The sequence below is a fragment of the Aythya ferina genome (assembly GCF_964211825.1).
Source record: "Aythya ferina genome assembly, chromosome: 3".
In the NCBI taxonomy this organism is placed as follows: domain Eukaryota; kingdom Metazoa; phylum Chordata; class Aves; order Anseriformes; family Anatidae; genus Aythya; species Aythya ferina.
Window position 1 is genome coordinate 17,650,218 of NC_140298.1, and position 18,510 is coordinate 17,668,727.

At 48.7% G+C, this 18,510-nt stretch overlaps 1 protein-coding gene and 1 long non-coding RNA gene across 2 annotated transcripts in view; one reads left to right on the top strand and one right to left on the bottom strand.

Moving 5' to 3' along the window:
* The window catches only part of EHD3 (EH domain containing 3), a 27,272-nt gene extending 24,830 nt beyond the window's left edge, over positions 1 to 2,442 (top strand). The window contains exon 6 of the mRNA XM_084512234.1: positions 1,303 to 2,442. Coding sequence (XP_084368360.1) covers positions 1,303 to 1,830 — 528 coding nt within the window. The 3' untranslated portion in view covers positions 1,831 to 2,442. The remainder of the gene's footprint in view (positions 1 to 1,302) is intronic.
* LOC311433289 overlaps positions 1 to 10,287 on the bottom strand; it is a 20,316-nt gene extending 10,029 nt beyond the window's left edge. The window contains exon 1 of the long non-coding RNA XR_014690650.1: positions 10,232 to 10,287. This is a non-coding gene — a long non-coding RNA (uncharacterized lncRNA). The remainder of the gene's footprint in view (positions 1 to 10,231) is intronic.
* Between the last annotated feature and the right edge of the window lie 8,223 nt (positions 10,288 to 18,510).

Genomic DNA, 18,510 nt, shown 5'->3' on the forward strand with positions numbered 1-18,510 from the left:
CATAGAGCTCATGCGAAACTACAGCTGCCTTCATTTCTCAAGTCTTTGCCTAAACAGCATTTGACAACAAATGATTTCCTCTTTTTCTTTAAGTCCAGGCTTCATTTTCAGATTTTTTAGACCTAAGGATACTGCTAATCTATATTAAATAAAAAAATACATTTTCCAGAAGCCTATATACATGCATCCCCTCAGGAGCTGTATATTTTTGTCCTCTACTTCACTCTGTTTCTAGAAAGACTTGGGGATGAAGGAAGCAGTGAAAACTTAAAGCTCCCTATCTATTTTAGGCAGAGAATCAGTTTTTCTGAGCTGCAAAGCTGAGGCCTGATTCAGTGTTCATACAAGTCAAAGACTTCAGAGGACCTTGGATCAGGGCCTTATATTGTATACTCGAACAATGCTGGGCAAGGCTACATTGCTGTGTGGCTTCAGTCCAAGCAGAAACCTCATTGCAGTTACTAGCTGTTGAAGTCGTTATAAGCTCCTATGGAAACACAGCAGTTGCTCATCTTTCTTAATAAAAATGTATTTCACCTAAGTTCTTTGGAATGAGATCTGCAGAGTGTATCCAACAGAAAATCCCATTCACTGCTTGTTAAAATGTGTTTAAATATTTTAAAAATAATTACACCACTCCATAAGGAGTGAATAGACTGGATTTAATCGGTAGGGTGAAGGATAAAGTTGTAGGTTGTTTTACAGCTCTTAAAAGAGAATTTTTTGCAGTCCCTGCTCAAACCACTTTTGCTTAGCTGTGAAAAAACACAAAAAATGAGTTATTCTGTGAAGTTCTACTGTCTTTATGGCATCTGAAAGATGTACTGCATGATAGCAAGGGATTTACCTGTAAAACAGTGTATTGCCAAAGTGGCACTTCTTTACCAGAGCGCAGAGCACCAGTTAGAAGGTGCAGCAAGAGCTGCACAACCAGCTTGCTTTGAACAATTTGGTCCTCACGAACACTCATACATGGCCTAGAAAGGAAGTCTTACTCGCATATGGCCATCATCCAGGTCTTGGAGTAAATCGGAGTAAATCACTTCCCTTCTCTGTGCCATGCCAGCCCCACTTTGTGAGCAGGGGAGATTGTTCTCTGCAGGACTTAAAGAGTATGTGAGAGCACGGCCAGCCAGGGAAACCCTATTGCATGCTGAGGAACAGGGCTGTCGGAGGAGAGTGCTGTGCTCCCCACTCCTCCTCTGCAGTGGTTTTTTTGAGCCAAACAGAGCCCACGCTGTGCTGTTACCGCCCTGTGCACAACCGTGTCACTCACCTCTTGCTCCCCTGTCCCACTTCAAGGATCAGTTGCAGGCCCAAGACTTCAGCAAGTTCCAGCCTCTGAAGAGCAAGCTGCTGGAGACCGTGGAGGACATGCTGGCCAACGACATCGCGCAGCTCATGGTGCTCGTACGCCAGGAGGAGTCCCAGCGACCCACCCAGATGGTGAAGGGAGGAGCCTTCGAGGGCACGCTACATGGCCCCTTCGGCCATGGCTACGGCGAAGGCGCTGGCGAAGGGATCGATGATGCTGAGTGGGTGGTGGCCAGGGACAAGCCCATGTATGATGAGATCTTCTATACGCTCTCACCCGTTGATGGCAAAATAACTGGTGCCAATGCAAAGAAGGAGATGGTAAGGTCTAAGCTGCCCAACACAGTGCTGGGAAAGATCTGGAAACTGGCTGACATTGACAAAGATGGCATGCTGGATGATGAGGAGTTTGCCTTGGCAAATCATCTCATTAAAGTCAAGTTGGAGGGTCATGAGCTGCCAAACGAGCTACCTTCCCATCTCCTCCCTCCATCCAAAAGGAAAATAACAGAATGAAAGCAGGGTTGCAAGGGAGAGGGAAAGGGAGGGGAGAAAGATCTAGAAAAACATGTTTACTTAAATTATACCTTTAGATGTGAGGTCACCTTTCAATTTATACTTATTCTGCTGTATGAAGAAAAAACTAAAGCAGAACAAAAAAAGTCCAATCATTCTTCATGATGATATGCAATTCACTCTTCCAGTGTAATGTCCCTGCTTTCTAATGTGTAGTCTGTAAACATGAAGGTGAAGAAAGGACACTGAGACTAGGATAACCTGGTAAGCAGGACAGAAAGAAAACCTCAAGTGGGCTGCATCTTTTGAGAGTGGAATTGGCACTAATAGAAATCTGCTAACCACCAGTGTCACTCCTGAGCTTTGACTGCACATTGTGCTGTTTATTGGTCTTGCAAACCTAATGAGACAGATCCTTGATAGCACAGAAGAAACCACAAAAAGGTCTCCAAGCTGTTGGCCAGACTAAGGAGTACCTCCTAATTAATAAGAAATTCCAAATTTCGAATCCCTGGGTTAAGAATTTTAGGAATCCAGTTCACTGTCAGATACAAGTTCTACAAGCATTTCCCTGTCCTTAAAAAAAATAAAGCAATCTGAAATGGCTCTCAATTGGACATCTTGAGTTCTTCGTTATTTACTGTGGGACAGGCACTAGGAATTCCCGAGCACCTGCACCTCTCATCCATTCCCTGGTGGTGATTTATTGTCGAAGTATAGCCGAGAGAACAACCACCCTGAGTGAAACAGAAGGAGAATATACTAGAGTCAGACATCAGGTGGGCTGGAAGGGGAGAAACCCAGGACTCTACCCCCTGGCTCACTGATTGTTTCACAAGTGGATAGTGTTTTCTCCTTCAAAAGCCTTTGGACAAGGGTGTTGTTCATCATTCCTGTGAAGTGATGGTTACTCATTGTGTGCAGTGAAAGCTACTGGGTCCCATTCCTACTGTAAAGACAAGAACACCGAACACAGCACTGTCGGGTAGATGGTTCATCATGAGAGCAGACAACACAGTGGGCAGAGCATGCTTTGCTACCTGTGCCCCCACAAATTTAACCTAGACATCAACAGCCTTCATCTACCTTCCTCCTCACCACACAGTAACACTTCATCCCCTTCAGAACCTCTACCCTGAGCCAAGAGACCTTCCCCGTCTCTTGAATGCTCTATAAAATTTCTCTTTTCAAGACCCCATTTTGGCAGAAATACCTAGATTTCCTACTTTGTTTCACACACCCCTGCACGGACACTTCTGTTTTTTGTTGCTTTAAAGCAGCATTTTGTTCCAATTCCTGTTGTCACTTTATATAAGCTGAGCTCCTACTGTGATGAAAAAAACAATACAAGTATAACTTATTTTATATCTGTGTTCATATTATATAGAGAAATATATTGTGTATGTAGGATGTGCTTACTGCATTACATTTATCACTTGTCTTAAAAATTAATACATTAACCGTTTTTGTACCCTGATCCTAAAACATTATTAAAAAGAAAGGCCAGATCTGTCTATTTCTTTACAGAACAAAATTAAATACAGCTGAAAAGACAAAATTGATTTCTGCGTGCAACAAAGTGAGTTTAGCACATTCCCAAACGTGTGTACAGATTTGCCCTGCTGGCCTGGTGTGCAGTGCTGAACGGTTGGCTAGCATCTGCAGACATCTCCTTTTCTGGCAGTCTGCTCACAAGCGTGGGTTGTACTTGCTGTAGCTGGTCGAACTGTACCCAAGGTTCACCTTGTTCAACAGAAGTGGAGAGGTAACATCTAAACAAGTACCTCGGTAGGAAAAGGAATGTACTGTTTCCTCCTGCCAGTCGCAGATGAAAATACTAGATTCATCAAGATCTAGAATGAACACCCCCCAAAAAAAAAAAGTTTGGTCTTAAATCTTGCTAGTTTTAATTTTACTTCTGTCTTCATCACTCTTTCTTTACATGTTGTGGTGGTCATTATTCCCAGAAAAGGACAGGGAGATGCACTGGGTGAGTGAGAGCAATTGGAATAGTCCTGGGAAAGCACTTGGAAAAAGAGGGTGTGAGCAGAGTTTCCATTCAGCATTTGTACAGGATGAGAGGGAGGAAATCGTAGGGTGGAGAGCACAAGGCAACAAACAAAGGTTTAGAGAGAAATCAGCAGACTGTCTTCTCAATCCAGTTTGCCCCAGTTTAAGCACTGTGTGCACATCAGCGAACGCTGGAACTCCGACAGCTCAGGTCAAGTGCACGAACCGAGACCGCAGCACTGCGCAGGGGGGTTTCCTCCAGCACGTGTTCAAAACCCACTTAGCACTGTCAGAGTGGAACTTCCCTGGTCATCTCAGAGGACAAAACCAGAAGCATTTCAGTGACAGTTACTCAATATGACTGCTTTGTGGGTCAGCAGCAACACATGAGATCTCAAAGCAGAGGGAGCAGGACAGCAACTGGAGATGCTGTTTCCAGAGGTGCCATTTACATACAGTCCGCCATACTCAGACAAGTTCATACAGAAGATTTCAATCCTATTAAGTGCTTTAGGAAGTAAAAGGTAACTCAAGTATCATGAGATTCTCTATACAAAAAATAATAATAATAAAAAAATAGGAGCCTATAGTACGCCCATTAATAGGTGCACATTTTTCTGTGCCCATCTCCACAGCCAGCAGCTGCAGCCGCCATCACTCCCCACCCCCTTTCTCGTACTTGGAGTTGTGACTATTAGGGTAACCTCGCACTGCTCACCACACACGTGGGAAAGATGATGACTTCCTAAGCACACCAGGACTCCGGGCTGTTCGTGCAGCCTTGTGCGGGGTTCTTGCCAGGTCACAGAAGCACGCTCTCGAAAGTGTTTGCGTGTGCCCAGCGGTGCTTCCTTTTTCTAGGTGCATTTCTCAGCCACTGAACGAGGTTTCCCCAGGAAGTTGTACAGAGGAACCTATGCGTTTGCTTACGGCTGTGGGTAGGGGGTTGTAGCACGTGAACACACCGGGATCACTCTGATCTTCTCATACCCCCCTCCGCCCGTCCTCAGGCAGAACTTTCACAAGGTCAGAACAAACCCATTCTTCCAGTCGGAAGCAGAGCTGCTCTTCCCTCTTTCTGTTCCTTTCTGGGAACGATTTAGAGAAAAAAAATCTGAACACGCATGCTCTATGGACTTCATTAAAATGAAGATCTCCACTGTGGACAGACAGTTTGGCTGAACAGCACTACGCAACCATATATATGAGGGGAAGGGCAGTAATTACACTACATTCAGTGAATAAAGCCTCAGGAGGGGTGTAGTCTAACAAGAACCATTACCTCTGTGAGCTGGAAGTTGGCCAGCACGTTGGCGTTCAGAGGGATTTGCAATCAAACATAAAAGGTCAGAATCAGTTTTTCCATCATCTTAAGTTCTGAGGTAAACTTTCGTACAACAATGAAATTCAGATTTAAATCTGGAAACTGTTCTTTAACTTGCTCTCGCTGCTCCCTGATGTTTTGTCCATATGATAACAGCCTCTGGCTGGGGAACACAGAGTTACAGACGATTTGGTCTTACGTAGATTGACATCGTTCCAACAATGCCCAGGGGGAACTGGGGAAAAACTTCTCCAAAACTCATCTAAGAGTACCTCATTGATAACTTTCTCCTCTGCTATTATTTCAGTGTTTCTCTTACTATAGGGACAGCTGTAGGAGGAGGGTTTATGTGACTCCATCTTTACACAGATCAAGGGACACAATTAACTATTTAACCTCTTCTTAGGCTTTTAAGACCTCACATCCTTCAGAGCTTGAGAGGTGTGTGCTTGGAGACACTTGTGGAGAACTGCGCTGAGGAGAGGAACAGCTCGATTACAACATCCACGTTACTATTGTGGATTTTTCACAGCGCAGCATCTTTTTTCCCTTTCCTCCATTGCGCTCAGGGACCTTTCTGTTTTTGTTCTCCTTACACAGGCTGAGAACAAGGCTCGGTTTAGAAACTTGACCTACTAATGAGTTCAAAGCTAGCGCAGGCAAGTCAATCGCTGGGTAGCTTCCCAAATCCCTCAGGCAGTGCAGACAAAGTATCAAAGCCACTATTTAAGGTGGGATGAACGTAATTTGAAACAATTCATCTCTGCCCATGTGGAAGAAGGCCCCAGCAGGCATGGCTCGCATTCAGCACGGCACACCCATTCCACTGCTCCCCGCGCTGCTCAGGAGCACAAACACTGTAAGCATTGAGAGAGTTTTAAATGGAACAAGCAGCCGATTGCATCAGGTAAATAAGCACCAGCATTCACATCCAACTATCTTTAAAGTTCCCCTGGATTTTTTTTTTTTTTTTTTTTTTTTTGCTAAATGGGAAGAGGAGGGTGATGGCCATCGTGCCTTCCAAGAAACCACAGCTCAAATTATACCCTAAAAATGACTGCGCCCTTCCCAGGGACCAAACACTGCTGTACACGAGGACCTATTTTTTTTTCCCCTGGTTCCCACATGCCTCAGCCGAGGCCTGTGGCAGGGGGCACGTGCCTTTAAGCGTCCAGGACCACAGTCCTTGGGCCTCTGACAGTCTCAATAACCAAAGCAGGCCTGCAGCTGTCTGTGCAACCCTGCGACATTCATGGTGCCTCTCTCTGAAAACACCTCACAGGAACAGCAGCTGCTGAGGCAGTGAGGCCTGCCTTCAGGCCCTGCTGGTTCAATCGCCCCAGCCCTTCAGCTCCAGCACTTTCTCAGTCCTAAAAGTCCCGTGTCCGTGAGGGAGGACGCTCGGGAGGATGCTCGTTCAGGCCTCGGACAGCACAGAGCAGAGCGCAGCCCCCCCGCGGCCTATGGATTGGCAAAGCCGAGGCTTTTCCCTCCCCCTTCATCATTTACACACCTCGCTCCAAGCACCAAGCACCGTATCATCGCAGTCTTGGCAGCGCTTCCCTGCCCCGGGTCAGAATTTGAAAGCTCCTGGGAGAACCTGAGAGGAGCCGTTCCAGGCTTTGTTTGTGGTTGCTCGTAGCAATTCCTCTTCGCAGGCCGCTCTGCCCTCCTCCTCCCGCAAGGGAAGCGGGGAAGTACAGCCTCCTATCCACCCTGTGCTGGGGGGAAAAAACAACAGCGAGACCCTCCGAGACAGGCAGAATTGATGGAGCATTGTCCTCTTGGCCCTCAGAGAAAGCCAGCCCCTGGCAGGACCCCAAAAACAACACAGCAGGAGCTGTTCCTAACCCCAGCCTTTGGGAACCGCCGCCAAAGGCACGAGGGGAGCTGCAGCAACCTGGAGGTGGGATGAGGTGGTAGGAGGAAAGAAAGATGCTGGAAGTCAGCCAGGGTGCAGTGTGTGAGCAGGCTGCTGGAAGCAGAGCTCCCTGAAGGCTGCTCGTGCTTCCAGGAGGGGTTGGTATAACACAGGAGGCACAGGCATCTCCTCCACGGGAGGGAGAAACAAGCCACGCGGAGCAGGAGATCATAAACTGCGAACGTGACAAACGGGGACACGTCGTCCTTTCTGGCAAACTCCACCCCAGCCCTGTTCGGGATAATCTAAGGCAACAAATATTTCCAGCAGTCCCCTTCGGAGAGCCTGCCTCGCTATTTTCACAGCGAGGGGCAGACCCCACGGCCTCTCACCGCTTCCTTCCAGGAGGGCTGCTGGGGACAGGAGCCGAGGCGATGCTCCCCACACACCACTGGCCATGGCCCAGGGCGCGTGCAGGCAGCCCCGCTCCCATCCCCAGGTCGCCGGCGCCTCGCTGCAGGCAGGTAGCAGAGCCCTGGTTTGGCTGCCGGGGTCAGGGCAGCATGGGGCACACGGGGGGGGTTTCTTCAGGTGCTTTGTTAGAGATCAGCGCACACACAGAGGGAATAATGGGTTCACACACGAGTGCAGCTGTTACACCCTGCCTCGTGTCAGTGCTCCAGCTAGGCCTGACCAGAGGCTCGAACAGGGAATCACCCCATTTTCCACAAGCACTGACCGCTGGTATCCTCACCTCCTTACGCAGAGCTCTGGTTTTACGGCTACCGTTTTAAAGCGAGAGGAATAAAATCGATATTTGTATGTAAAGATATTTTTCAGAAGGGGATTTGAAGAAGCCCGTAAGCATATCTGTATTCCCAAGCGTGCCACCACTGCCTGCAATGAGACTGAGCCAGCCCTGCTGCTGAAATGCCCACAGCAGCGCTCACTTCCCTGGCCTGCTGCAGGGAGGGCAGGCAGTGACTGGGGCGAGGAGATTCAGATTCCATCTGAAATCATTTTCTTCCACCCCACTTTTATTTTATTTTTTAATCAAGAGACGCTGCAGAGGAACATGGTTTTAAATTAAGTGCTCTTTGGACATTACCAAGCCCTCTGTCAGAGAGGGGCACACCAGAAGCAGGGGATGAGAGCAGCAGCTGAGCCCCTCCGACAGGTTGTAAGAGCTGGGTGGCTTCACACACCGAGACACACACACACTGGGGATAAAAGCACACGGCGTTTTATAGGGTAACGATTCAGAAATCACACATCATCCCGAATCCCTTGGTTACTGCTGCTGACTGACCGCGTCACCGAAGATTAGGCTTTATTTTTATTTTTATTATTTTTAAGACATCGGTTTGTTGTTTCCTGATCTGAACAGGGAACAAAAACAGGATCATAACTTACAACAGAATACAATGAAATTCTTATCGTTGTAAAAATATGTAGGGAGATAATCCAAATCCTGTCCCATGGTATTTCCCCTCAGCCCTCTTCTCCTACAGCCACCCTCCGCAGCTTTAGGGCCTCTTCCCTGCTTTGCATGGAAGATTTGACACCCATCTGAAAACAATAAATTATTTTGCAAACAAGCGATGAAGGCAGCAATGCCTGCCCAGTAACACTTCCACAAAGCAGCAGGCCTTCCTGGCAGGCTGATAAGAGCTTCCTGGTTTGTTTCAGGATGGCAGGAGCTTTTTCTGTTCTGTTGGTTTTTAATAAAAATCAACTCTCTCAACCTTCTGGTAAAAGGAAGGGCAAGCAGATAGAGTTTACTTGGCCTCCCCCGAACATGCTGTGTTGCATAATGGCTGAACACGAAGCAGAAACCAACTCCAAAAGCAAAAATCAAAACCCAAGCACATCCACTTGGGAAGCAGGTGAGATGCACGGCTCACATCCACCGCTGCTTAGGGGTGACTGGGTGACTTCTGCACACACCGCCAGTCCTTCCCTGACCCCTCTCCTCTCCCGTCCTGTATTTGTACACAAGTCCCACACCAGGTCTGTGCCTAACAGGCTGCATCACAGACAGGAGCACATTGCTGTCGGACCCTTCCTCCTAAATGCTGGCCTACCTGAGGGATTTCTGCTGGAGAACTCAGCCCCTGCCCCTACCCCAGCCCAAAGGTTTTATCAGAGAAGGGACCTTGAAGGTCATCCAGCTCTGACACGCTCACAAGCACCTCTGGATAAATGTTCTCACAAATATCTCTTCTTCAAAGAAAAGAAAAAAATCATTATATGCATTTTATTCAACATTAAGCACTGATGAGTGGTACCTCTCCCTACAATTAGCAGATTCACGCATTAGGTTTTAACGCTTAATCCCCTGAAGTCACCTCTCGTTAAAATAATCAACTTGCAATTCAGTCCACTCCAGAAAGGGAAGTAAAAGTGCCTTTTTTCAAAATGCTGTTTTTCATCCAGCCCATAACTTGTCGCTCAGAAAAGCGGAGGCAGAAACCAGCCACACGCACAACCAGCAAATTCTCTAGAGCCAGGAGCAGCCCGCACAGCCGTGAAACTGATTTCAAGCAGGCAAAACATCCAAGAAACGTTTTGCAAATCAAAAATTTTAAATGCACAAACAAGCTAATTTTGAAGTGTGAAAACTGAAATAGATTACACCCCCCTGGAGGAACAGCAGCCTTCTGATCAGGGCTTTTTTTTTTTTAAGAGACACTGTTTTGCATCGCTTCTTCACATCAAGTTTCCCCACCCCATCTTACAGCAAGGAACCGAAGCGAGTACTCGCAGAGCGCTTGCACAGTGCAGCACGGATCTCACACCTGCATTTCTCGTGCTTTCAGACAATCACTTTCACCTGTGTGTGAACCACACAGTTATTCACACATGGGTTTGCCCAGCACAGTTTAATTTCTTGCCCACAGAGGCTAGCAAAGGCAGCAGTAGCTCTTGCTGCATACCTGCTTCAGTGTGTAAGAAGACAGGTGAAGAAAATGATGTTGTGGCATTAAAATTCAAAAAGTGGTACTAAAAAGGCCAAGGAAGTGGAAAGGCAGCCACACCACCTGCTAGTGATAAAGGGCTAACTTCTAGAAACAACAGCACGGCAAACACCACAACCAACAAACCGAGCAGCCCACTCCAGCCTGGGACTGTGAAGTATTTCCAAAACCAGCACCAAACACCTTCGCCTCCTCCTCCTCATTCCTCCCCCCAGTTAACCATCTTACCTTAGCACTCATACCTCCACACAACCTGGCTCTCCATAGAGGGAAGGAAAAAAAAATGCACCCTCCTCCCTTTTCAAACCTTCCTGTGATTGTGCTAAGTAGGGGCAGGGCAGCACAGGTGAAACAGTTCTGTTCCCAAACCCTCGCTCACGTGGCAAGCCAGGCCTCTGTCTGGTGGCCATTTGGCTACCTCAGGCCGCCCTGAGCTGCTTTGTTAGTTCTGGGCTTCCCTGCCTTGAAGGAGGCTGTGAGCCAAAGGCTCGGAGCAAAGCTTTGAGCACTTCTGGGTCCTCACGCTCAGACCAGCTTTGGCTTTTTCCCCTCTCTGAAGGAAGAAATCGGAGCTGGTGTTGTGCAGAGGCACTGCGTGGCCAGAGCTGGCTGGTGGCACCGGGGGAGCACAGGAGCTGCTGCTGGGCTTACAGACACCCAGGCTGCCCGTGCTATCCTAGCCGAACACCTCCTGCATCCCTCTCTCTGCCATTTGGTGACTCCTTGCTTTTCGGGGCTGTGTCAATGTAACCTGCTGTGCTCCAAGCCCCAAAACGCACACGCTCCTGGCTGGGTGCTGATGAAGCAAGCAGGGGATATCAGCGAGAACCCTTTCCTGCTGTTTAGGGCCCCCAGCAGGGTCACAGCGTCTCTCACAGAAACACCAGTAGTGTGAAAAGCCCCCAGCTGAGCTCAGAAACCTGCCTGCTTCCCATTTGCATCTGCAAGGGGCTTTCCCAGGCAGGCGGCAGATGACCCACGTGCATAAACCGCACACGGATAAAAAAACATCGGCGTGATCAGCGAGGAGATGCCACCCCGTGCAGGGTGACTTCGCTGGGTATGGTCTAATTGTTTTTTGCAAGCCGAGCAAAAAGGCCTTCGGGACACGGTGCAGCTCTGCAGAGCCAGGGCAGGGAAGCCTGGAAGGACCTGGCGGCTCCCCAGCAGAATGAGCGAGGTGCCACCAGCAGAGATTCAGGGTGCTTTAATTAATGCACGCTCATAAAGCCTGATGCTCAGCTGTGCTAACTGCAGCAGGGCAAAGCCCACCACGCGCAGCCAGCGCCAGCAGCCTCCTTTTGGCATGCATCGCTGCCGGCTCCACACGGAGAGCAGCAGGGGAGAGGAGAATATAAAGGTTTAATTTTAGCCCGCGAGTCCTGTGCAGATCTTCCCTTTTTATTTTTAATCTGAACTCCCGTGTAAAAATAGAATTTCCTGCCCTCCGATAAGGGATTCCTGTTTTTCTGTGGGGCCATCTCCCTGGAAAGCTGCTGCCCGTAGGATTATTGATGGGCTCTTCAAAGTGCAGCAGCAGAAAGGATAAGGACGAGCAGCAGTCGGTACTGACACTGCTTCTGCTTTGCCTTAGGGGAAAAAATAATAAAGCAGATGTGACCCCCCCCCCCCCCCACAGATAAACAACAACCAAATTTAGCATTTCCAGAACTGTTTCAGAAAATCTGTTTTGTCCGAATATTTTTAGAAGTGGCGTTAAGCTTTGCATCCTTCTCAGGTAGGTGTTTGCAAAAGAAAACAAGGAATTTCTCGGGCTTGGAGTTGCGTCCTGCCCTTTGAGCCGGCTCGCTGAGGAGGAGATAAATATGAGTGCTGGAGAAGTCATCCCTCCCAGCCCCTACACTCCTGTATGCTGCTGCCACCACAGCCCCACAGATGCATTCCTGCCCCCTGCTCCCCGCATTTTTGCCTCCCTTTTTTTGCCTGCAGCTCACTTTGGGGGCAGGAGGAGCCACTCCAGGGCGCTGCAGAAGCAGAGGACAGGGCGTGCAGCCCAAAACAGCCCCCACCTGATGGTGAGCATCAGTGCTTGGCTGAGCATGGGCCCTCCTCCTGTGCGTGCTTCAGGGCTTCTGCCCGAGGAGGTGCAGTGAATAAAGCCTGCTGCTGGGCGGATCCCCTTCTGGGGCTTTGGGAAACACTCTGGAAAAAAAAATAAGAATAAAAAATAAAAGCCCTGCAGTGTGCAGGGAACCTCGGCTTGGCACAACAGCAGGCACTGAGCTTTCCTGCAGCACAGTAAAATGGGACCATCGTGGGTTTTGCTCTCCCACACACTGACAACACGTGCTATGTAGGGAGGACACGTCTGCCCACTCCCCACACCCTACTGCCACTGTTTCCATCAGACACACAAAGCTTCTGGTTTGCTCAATTCCCAGCAAGCCTTTCCTAATGGCACATAAAGATATTGACAGTTTTCCCTGAGAAGTGTACAACTTTTTTTTTTTTTTTTTCCTTTAAAAAATCAATCCTGTTTCTCTCACGTGAAATCAACCACCTCAGAAAAAGCTTGGCCCCTCAGAGGATGGGGAAGTGTCCTGTAACCGTGGGAAGTCTCACGCTGATGGACACCAGTCCCTGCTCTGCAAAATGGTGAAACGGAGACTTTCGGGTCTGCCCCAGAATGCTGATGTATCAAAGAGCTGCGATTGCATTGCTTTTATGAATCAGATGAAAATCAAAACGGAAAGTTTGTCACAGCTGCTTCTCTCTCGTGGCAGTGCCCACAGCCGGCGGTGCCTGCACAGTGCTCACCTTACCCAAGGCAAAGCTGAGCTGCTGGGACCCAACTCTTCCCTTCAGAGCAGGAGTATTTTTGGGTGCAGCCAGCACTGGCAGCTTTCACGGGGCACCCACATCGCTCTGCACAAAGGGGCTGCCCCAGAGGGAAAACAGGAGTGGGAATGTACTGCAGCAATCAGCCTGTGGGGCCAAACTATCCTGTGGGCAGGTTTTCAGAGGCATTGCAGTGCTCCAGTTAAACCTGAAGGTCCAGGGCTGGGGCAGCACTCCCGAATCAGTCCCAGCAGTGAGAGGAGCTCATACTGCCCAGCTGCTAAAAATCCTGTTTTGGCACTGAGGCTCCACTACCACCTCCCGTTCCCTCCTGGCTTGCCCACCCTTAACAAAAAGAAGCGATGTGTGCTGTTCCTCCAGGGGCCAGTTGGTGTGGGGCAGAGCCCAACACCACGTCTCCACCACCAGTCCTCTCCAGCGCCTTCTTTGTCTTTGCTCCCAGCGGCAAAGCCGGCTGCAAGGCTTTAGGTAAGAGCAATGGTCAATGGGAAATGAAGAAGCAGAATTAGAAGAAGCAGAAGAAGAAGAGGAAGAGGAAGAAGAAGAAGAATTAGAAGCTTTTCCTTGCCTCATAACCAATCCCTTGTTAAGCAAAAAGCTCTGCAATTACTCTATGAGCAATAAAAAAAAAAAACAAAAAACAAAAAACCAAAAAACCAAAAAAAAAAAAAAAAAACAGAACAGTAGGGTTGTTTTTATAATTTCTCTGCTCGTACCTAGCAACACTGGGCTGCTCCCACAAAGACATTTGAAGTATGCGCTTGGTCTCCAGGAGTGTGGCAGCACACAGGGGAGGGTGTATCCAGAGATCTCATCCCACTGCACAGACGGGACGGGGCTCCACCCCACAGACCTGGCCCTGGACGGGTGGGTGTCCCCGCACAGGGCCTCTGTGTTTGAGGCACCCTCCTGCATCCGGGGCACCAATTTCTTGTCCCCGTGCCTCGCTTCAGTCAGGTCTGTTTGTCCCACGCTGCCTTGCCCCCAGAGCAGCAGATGTGTCACTTTCCTTTCACAGGACACTGCACAGCCTTATCTAAATATAAACGACCTGGGAATATTTGGTGGGTTATTGTCTGGGAAAAAAAAAATATAAACCAAACAGATCTTAAACCTGTTTTCCCCTGCCACTTCTGGTAAATTGACACAGTTGGGACCAGACTCTCCCAAGTTCCTAGCAATGTTACCCACCCATAAGCAATAACATCCCGCAATGCCAGGTGTGGAGATAGCTCGAGCCTGCCTCTCCCTAAAAATCACCCCAACAGCAGAGATCTCTGAGTATTGGAGAAGACGCTGAACGAGCAACCAAGAAAACTCAGCAAGCAACCCGGCATTATTCCCGTGGGAAAGGCCAGGAGCAATGGGCAGACAGCTCAGGGCTAAGATGACACCGATTCCCCAGGGTTTGCTGCAGCCCCCTGCCCCTGCACCAGTTTTGGGTGGTTCAAACATCCTTCATGTGTTTCAGCCTCAGCCTTCTGGCTCCCCACATAAATCCCTGTGTCCATTAGGATGAGTCCAGAGCAGTCACAGACAGCTGAACCCAATATTTGGGCTAAGGTCAGTGTCAGGGCAACAGGAGCTGCCCAAGTGTTGAATGGGGAGCAGCTGTAACCCCAGCTGTGAGTCCCAAAAAAGGGAAAGGACTTCTGACACGAGGAGAGAGATGCCAGGCTGACAGCAATGCCCAGCCGAGGGTCCCACCCTCAGCAACATGATATTAAGGAACACAACAGACAGGGTGACAGTTGTTTCATAAATAAATGAGAAAGAAATTGTGAGGGAAAATCCAGGATTTTCCAGCCCCTCACCATTTCTTTGACCCCAGTCCCATCTCAGTCCCCTCCCTACTACGGTGTGGTGCTTGTGTGGATGCAGACAATGACCAGTTTAACAGCTGATGTAGTAATTAAGCCAAGCTTCTTAACTGAACGTCACTAACCATGTGAACCCTCAGTAAATTACAATACTTCACGGCACCTTGGACAATTCTCGGGTAGTAGCTTTAGAAAGAAGGCACTCGGTGCTGGCAGCTAGCTGTGCGGCCTGCATGGCAGCTGCAAAGCACTGTGGATGTTTATGACTCCTTTTTTTTTTTAAAAAAAAAAAAAAAAAAGAAGAAAAAAAAACAAATATAATCTAAAATGTACATTTCCCCCAATGACTCTGCTCCAGAGAGTATTAAAAGCAGTACCTTGACTCAGTCTGTCACATAAACATCCTGCTGCCCCGGCGCAGCCTGATACTGTCTTCCTCCCAGGATGAGAAGCTGAATAATGTGACAATCACAGCTCCTGCCCACAGGAAAACAGGAAGCGCTGGAGTCCTACAACCCCTCTGAACATTGTCCTACCTGCTCCACTCCTTGGACGCGATGTGAACTTTTTCCTTTCCTTCCCTTCCCTTCCCTTTCTGATCCAGCACTGACCAGTCCCAGGATGCTGCTGCTGCATAGGATGGTGGCTGTCTCCTGCTTGCTTTACCTGCCCAAACCCAGTGTGCTGCTTCCAACCCAACCCTCCGCCTCCCTAACCCACCACCAACCAACCTAGCACTGCTGTCTCAGTAGCAGCACTGGCTGCGAGTGCTGGAAAAGATGGATGTGGGCCTGGGGCACTGGGAAGATCCGCTCACCCCACAACTGTCTGCTCTAGGAGCAGGACAGCTCGTTCCTCCCCTGGCTGCTCCCAAATTTCTGCAGTGACTGGTCCAGCTTGGATGTCCTCTGTAAGTTTCCAAACAGTAGCCTTCCAAAAAACAAAACAAAACAAAACAAAACAAAACAAAACAAAAAAAAAAAAAAAAAAAAAAACAGGAGAAAAGAAAGCTTCCTATTTTGCTTTTCCTTTGCTTCCAATGTAAAAATATCTCTTGCTGAATTAGGCGGTGTTTACCCTCACTTAAAAAAGAACACTTTCCCACAAGCAGGCAGCAGGATCTGCCTTCCTCTGCTCACACACGTGCACCACAGAGGCTGGCACATGGAGGAACAATGGAGGTGGATCGGCACAGTGCTTTGGTCAGGTCATGGTCACGCAAAACAATGCGCTGCAAAATTTTGAAGTGTAGGAGGAATGTGAGAACGCTCAAAACAAGAATGCTTATTGACATAGAAGAGTATCTCCAAAGCATTTGCATCCTATGAGAAAAAAAAAATTAAAAAAATCCTAAGCCCAAGGCAACCCAGCTTGAGCCATCAGTGGGGCTAAATCTGGACATAATTAAGCGATCCTTTTACTGGTTTAAAGAATCAGGGAATAACTTTTTATCAAACTCTTAGCAGTAAGAGTTTTCCTAAATAAGGACTTAGAGCTGAAACTTCAAATAAATTCCTTAATTCCTTTGTACAGTTGTGTTAAATAGTGAGATGCAAGTGCATTTTCCTGTCTGTCTCAAACTCTAGCCTTAAAACGGTGCTGCCCCCCTACAAGATGGAGCAGGACGCCTTTCAGATTGCAATCTGTTGGCCATTTCTAAGAGGCCCATAGTAGAAGAGTGAGGAAAGCCTAGCAAGCCTACAGGTAACGCTTGAAAGCTTCAGTGTGGGGAGATGGGGGGACCAGGGAGCTGGAGGGGGCCAGGGCTGAGTAAACCAGTCCATCTGCTGCCTGAAAAATGCCTGCTCCCTCCAGTCCCTGACAATACAGGGCAAAGCCTACCTGTATGCTGCAAATGTTGTTGGTCTGAGATTGGGTGTATTCAAGGTGACCTCGGGATAGCTTCAGTCACTGCTGCATTCTTCTCCTGCATTCCCACTGCCCCTTCTTCCTAATTTTGAAAAGAGCTTATCTCCCTGTGTGGAAGCATCCCTGAATCAGTGAAAAATACTTAACTTCCCAAGGACCCACAAGAAACTATCAAACTAGGGATCCCCCCCAAGGCTGTCAAATGCCCACACCAGGCAGATGAGCCAGACACGTGCTACTACCAAAAGTATATAGCGAGGGAGGCATTCAGCTCTGCCTTCACGTGAGCAGTGGTTTCTTCACTCACTATGGTTTCTTCACACTAGCAGTAAGAAGATAAAAAGTAAGGAGCAAAGCAAAGCTGAAATTTGACAAAATAAAAGCAACTGCCATTGATTGCTTTTATGTGCTTTTACCTATTTGTTGTTGTTGTTGTTCTCTGGCCTTTGTTTGCTTTTTATTTGATTTTTTTTTCCTTCAGAAAACAAACAAACAAACAAACAAACAAACTTCATATGCCAAATTGATGCAAGAAGCTAATGTCATTTGGGTTCCTAAATCAACCCTACCTGTGGAGAATAATTCCTTTGCTTGGCATATTTTAATATCTGATGTTAAACAATTAACAGATCTGAAGGCCGTTGCTTGCAGGGAGTTGTGCATTTGTATGTACAAACCAATTTGCCACTGCTTGGTCTCGAAATATTTCTGGCTGCATTTCCCCCTTGCAAGTTCACCTCAGCTGAGCTGAGCGGCAGCTGAGGAGTTCACACCAGAAGCGCTGCCTTAGCAGAGACCCGCAGCACAGCACGAAGCTACAGTCAGGATCTGTGTTTGAACACCACAACCGGGGAAAGCAGGGTCTGGGCATCCGTCAGCTCTAGCAGTCTAGAGAGCTCAGTGACACAAAAAACACTTCTTTATAACCCCATGAAATGGGAATAAGTGGAGAAGAGCCTGCCCTGTGCTGGGCTGCTGGCTTGGGGCAGTACTCCACTACAGGTTTCCCTCACCATGTTCAGTGTTCTCCGGGTGACCTGGCCGCCAAGTCTAATAAGATTTATTTCACTTTGATGCCGGACACCTTCCTTCACATGCAGCACCTCAGGAAAGCACCTCAGTGAGCGCTTTCTGCAGCGAGTCGAGCAAAGCTGCCGTGCCTCCAACAGGTGGAAGGCGCAAGCCCTCCTACTCTCAGGGGTGAGGGATGGCAGCAGCTTCTGGAGAAGAAATAAAATGTGAAGCTCCCGGTAGCTCAGAGTGAAGAATTTCTTCCTCAGCCGAGGCGCTGAGCTCCGGGACCGAGCCGCCCTGACGGGGCCGTCAGTCATGGCGCCGGGCCCGTCCCTCTGCTGGGAGCAGGGCACCACGAAGCGGCTGCACAGGGAAGCAAAAACTGCCTCAGCACGCCGCACCTGCCGGGCTGAGACTGAAACACCGACGGAGGGGCCACGACAACCCCCCTTGGAGATGGCAACCGCAAAATTGTAGACCAGCAAAGCACTTGTTTAAGAACCAGTTCCACAAAAAAAAAAAAAAAAACAAAAACAAAAAAACAACAAGGAGCTGCCATTTTAAAGGCACTCACTGAGGTGACCAACTGTGGGCAGACACGTTCTGCAGTGTAGGGGAGGATCATGGTGTGCAGAGGGTTTCCTGCATCCAGGCCACTCAAGGTAGCTGACCAGGAGCTGGCAGCCCTGGTGAAGGTAGCTGATGAGGCTTGGTAGAGCCAGAAGCAGCCCCAGCAGGTTATTCACATGGGGCATAACCACCATCTTACAGTCACTGGCTGAGCCCATTGGCAGTGGGGCTGATGCATTCAGTAGAAGCACCCCCACACCCTGGTTGTTCAAAGGCACCCCCTTGGGTGCACAAGTGAGGAGAAGGGCAGTGAACTGAGCAGGCAAATAGGGCACGGTGTAGCTGTTAGTGCTGGCAGGGTGAGCAGGAAGGGTGCTGAAGTGTGGCCAGGTTGTCCCAGGAGTGACGGTGACC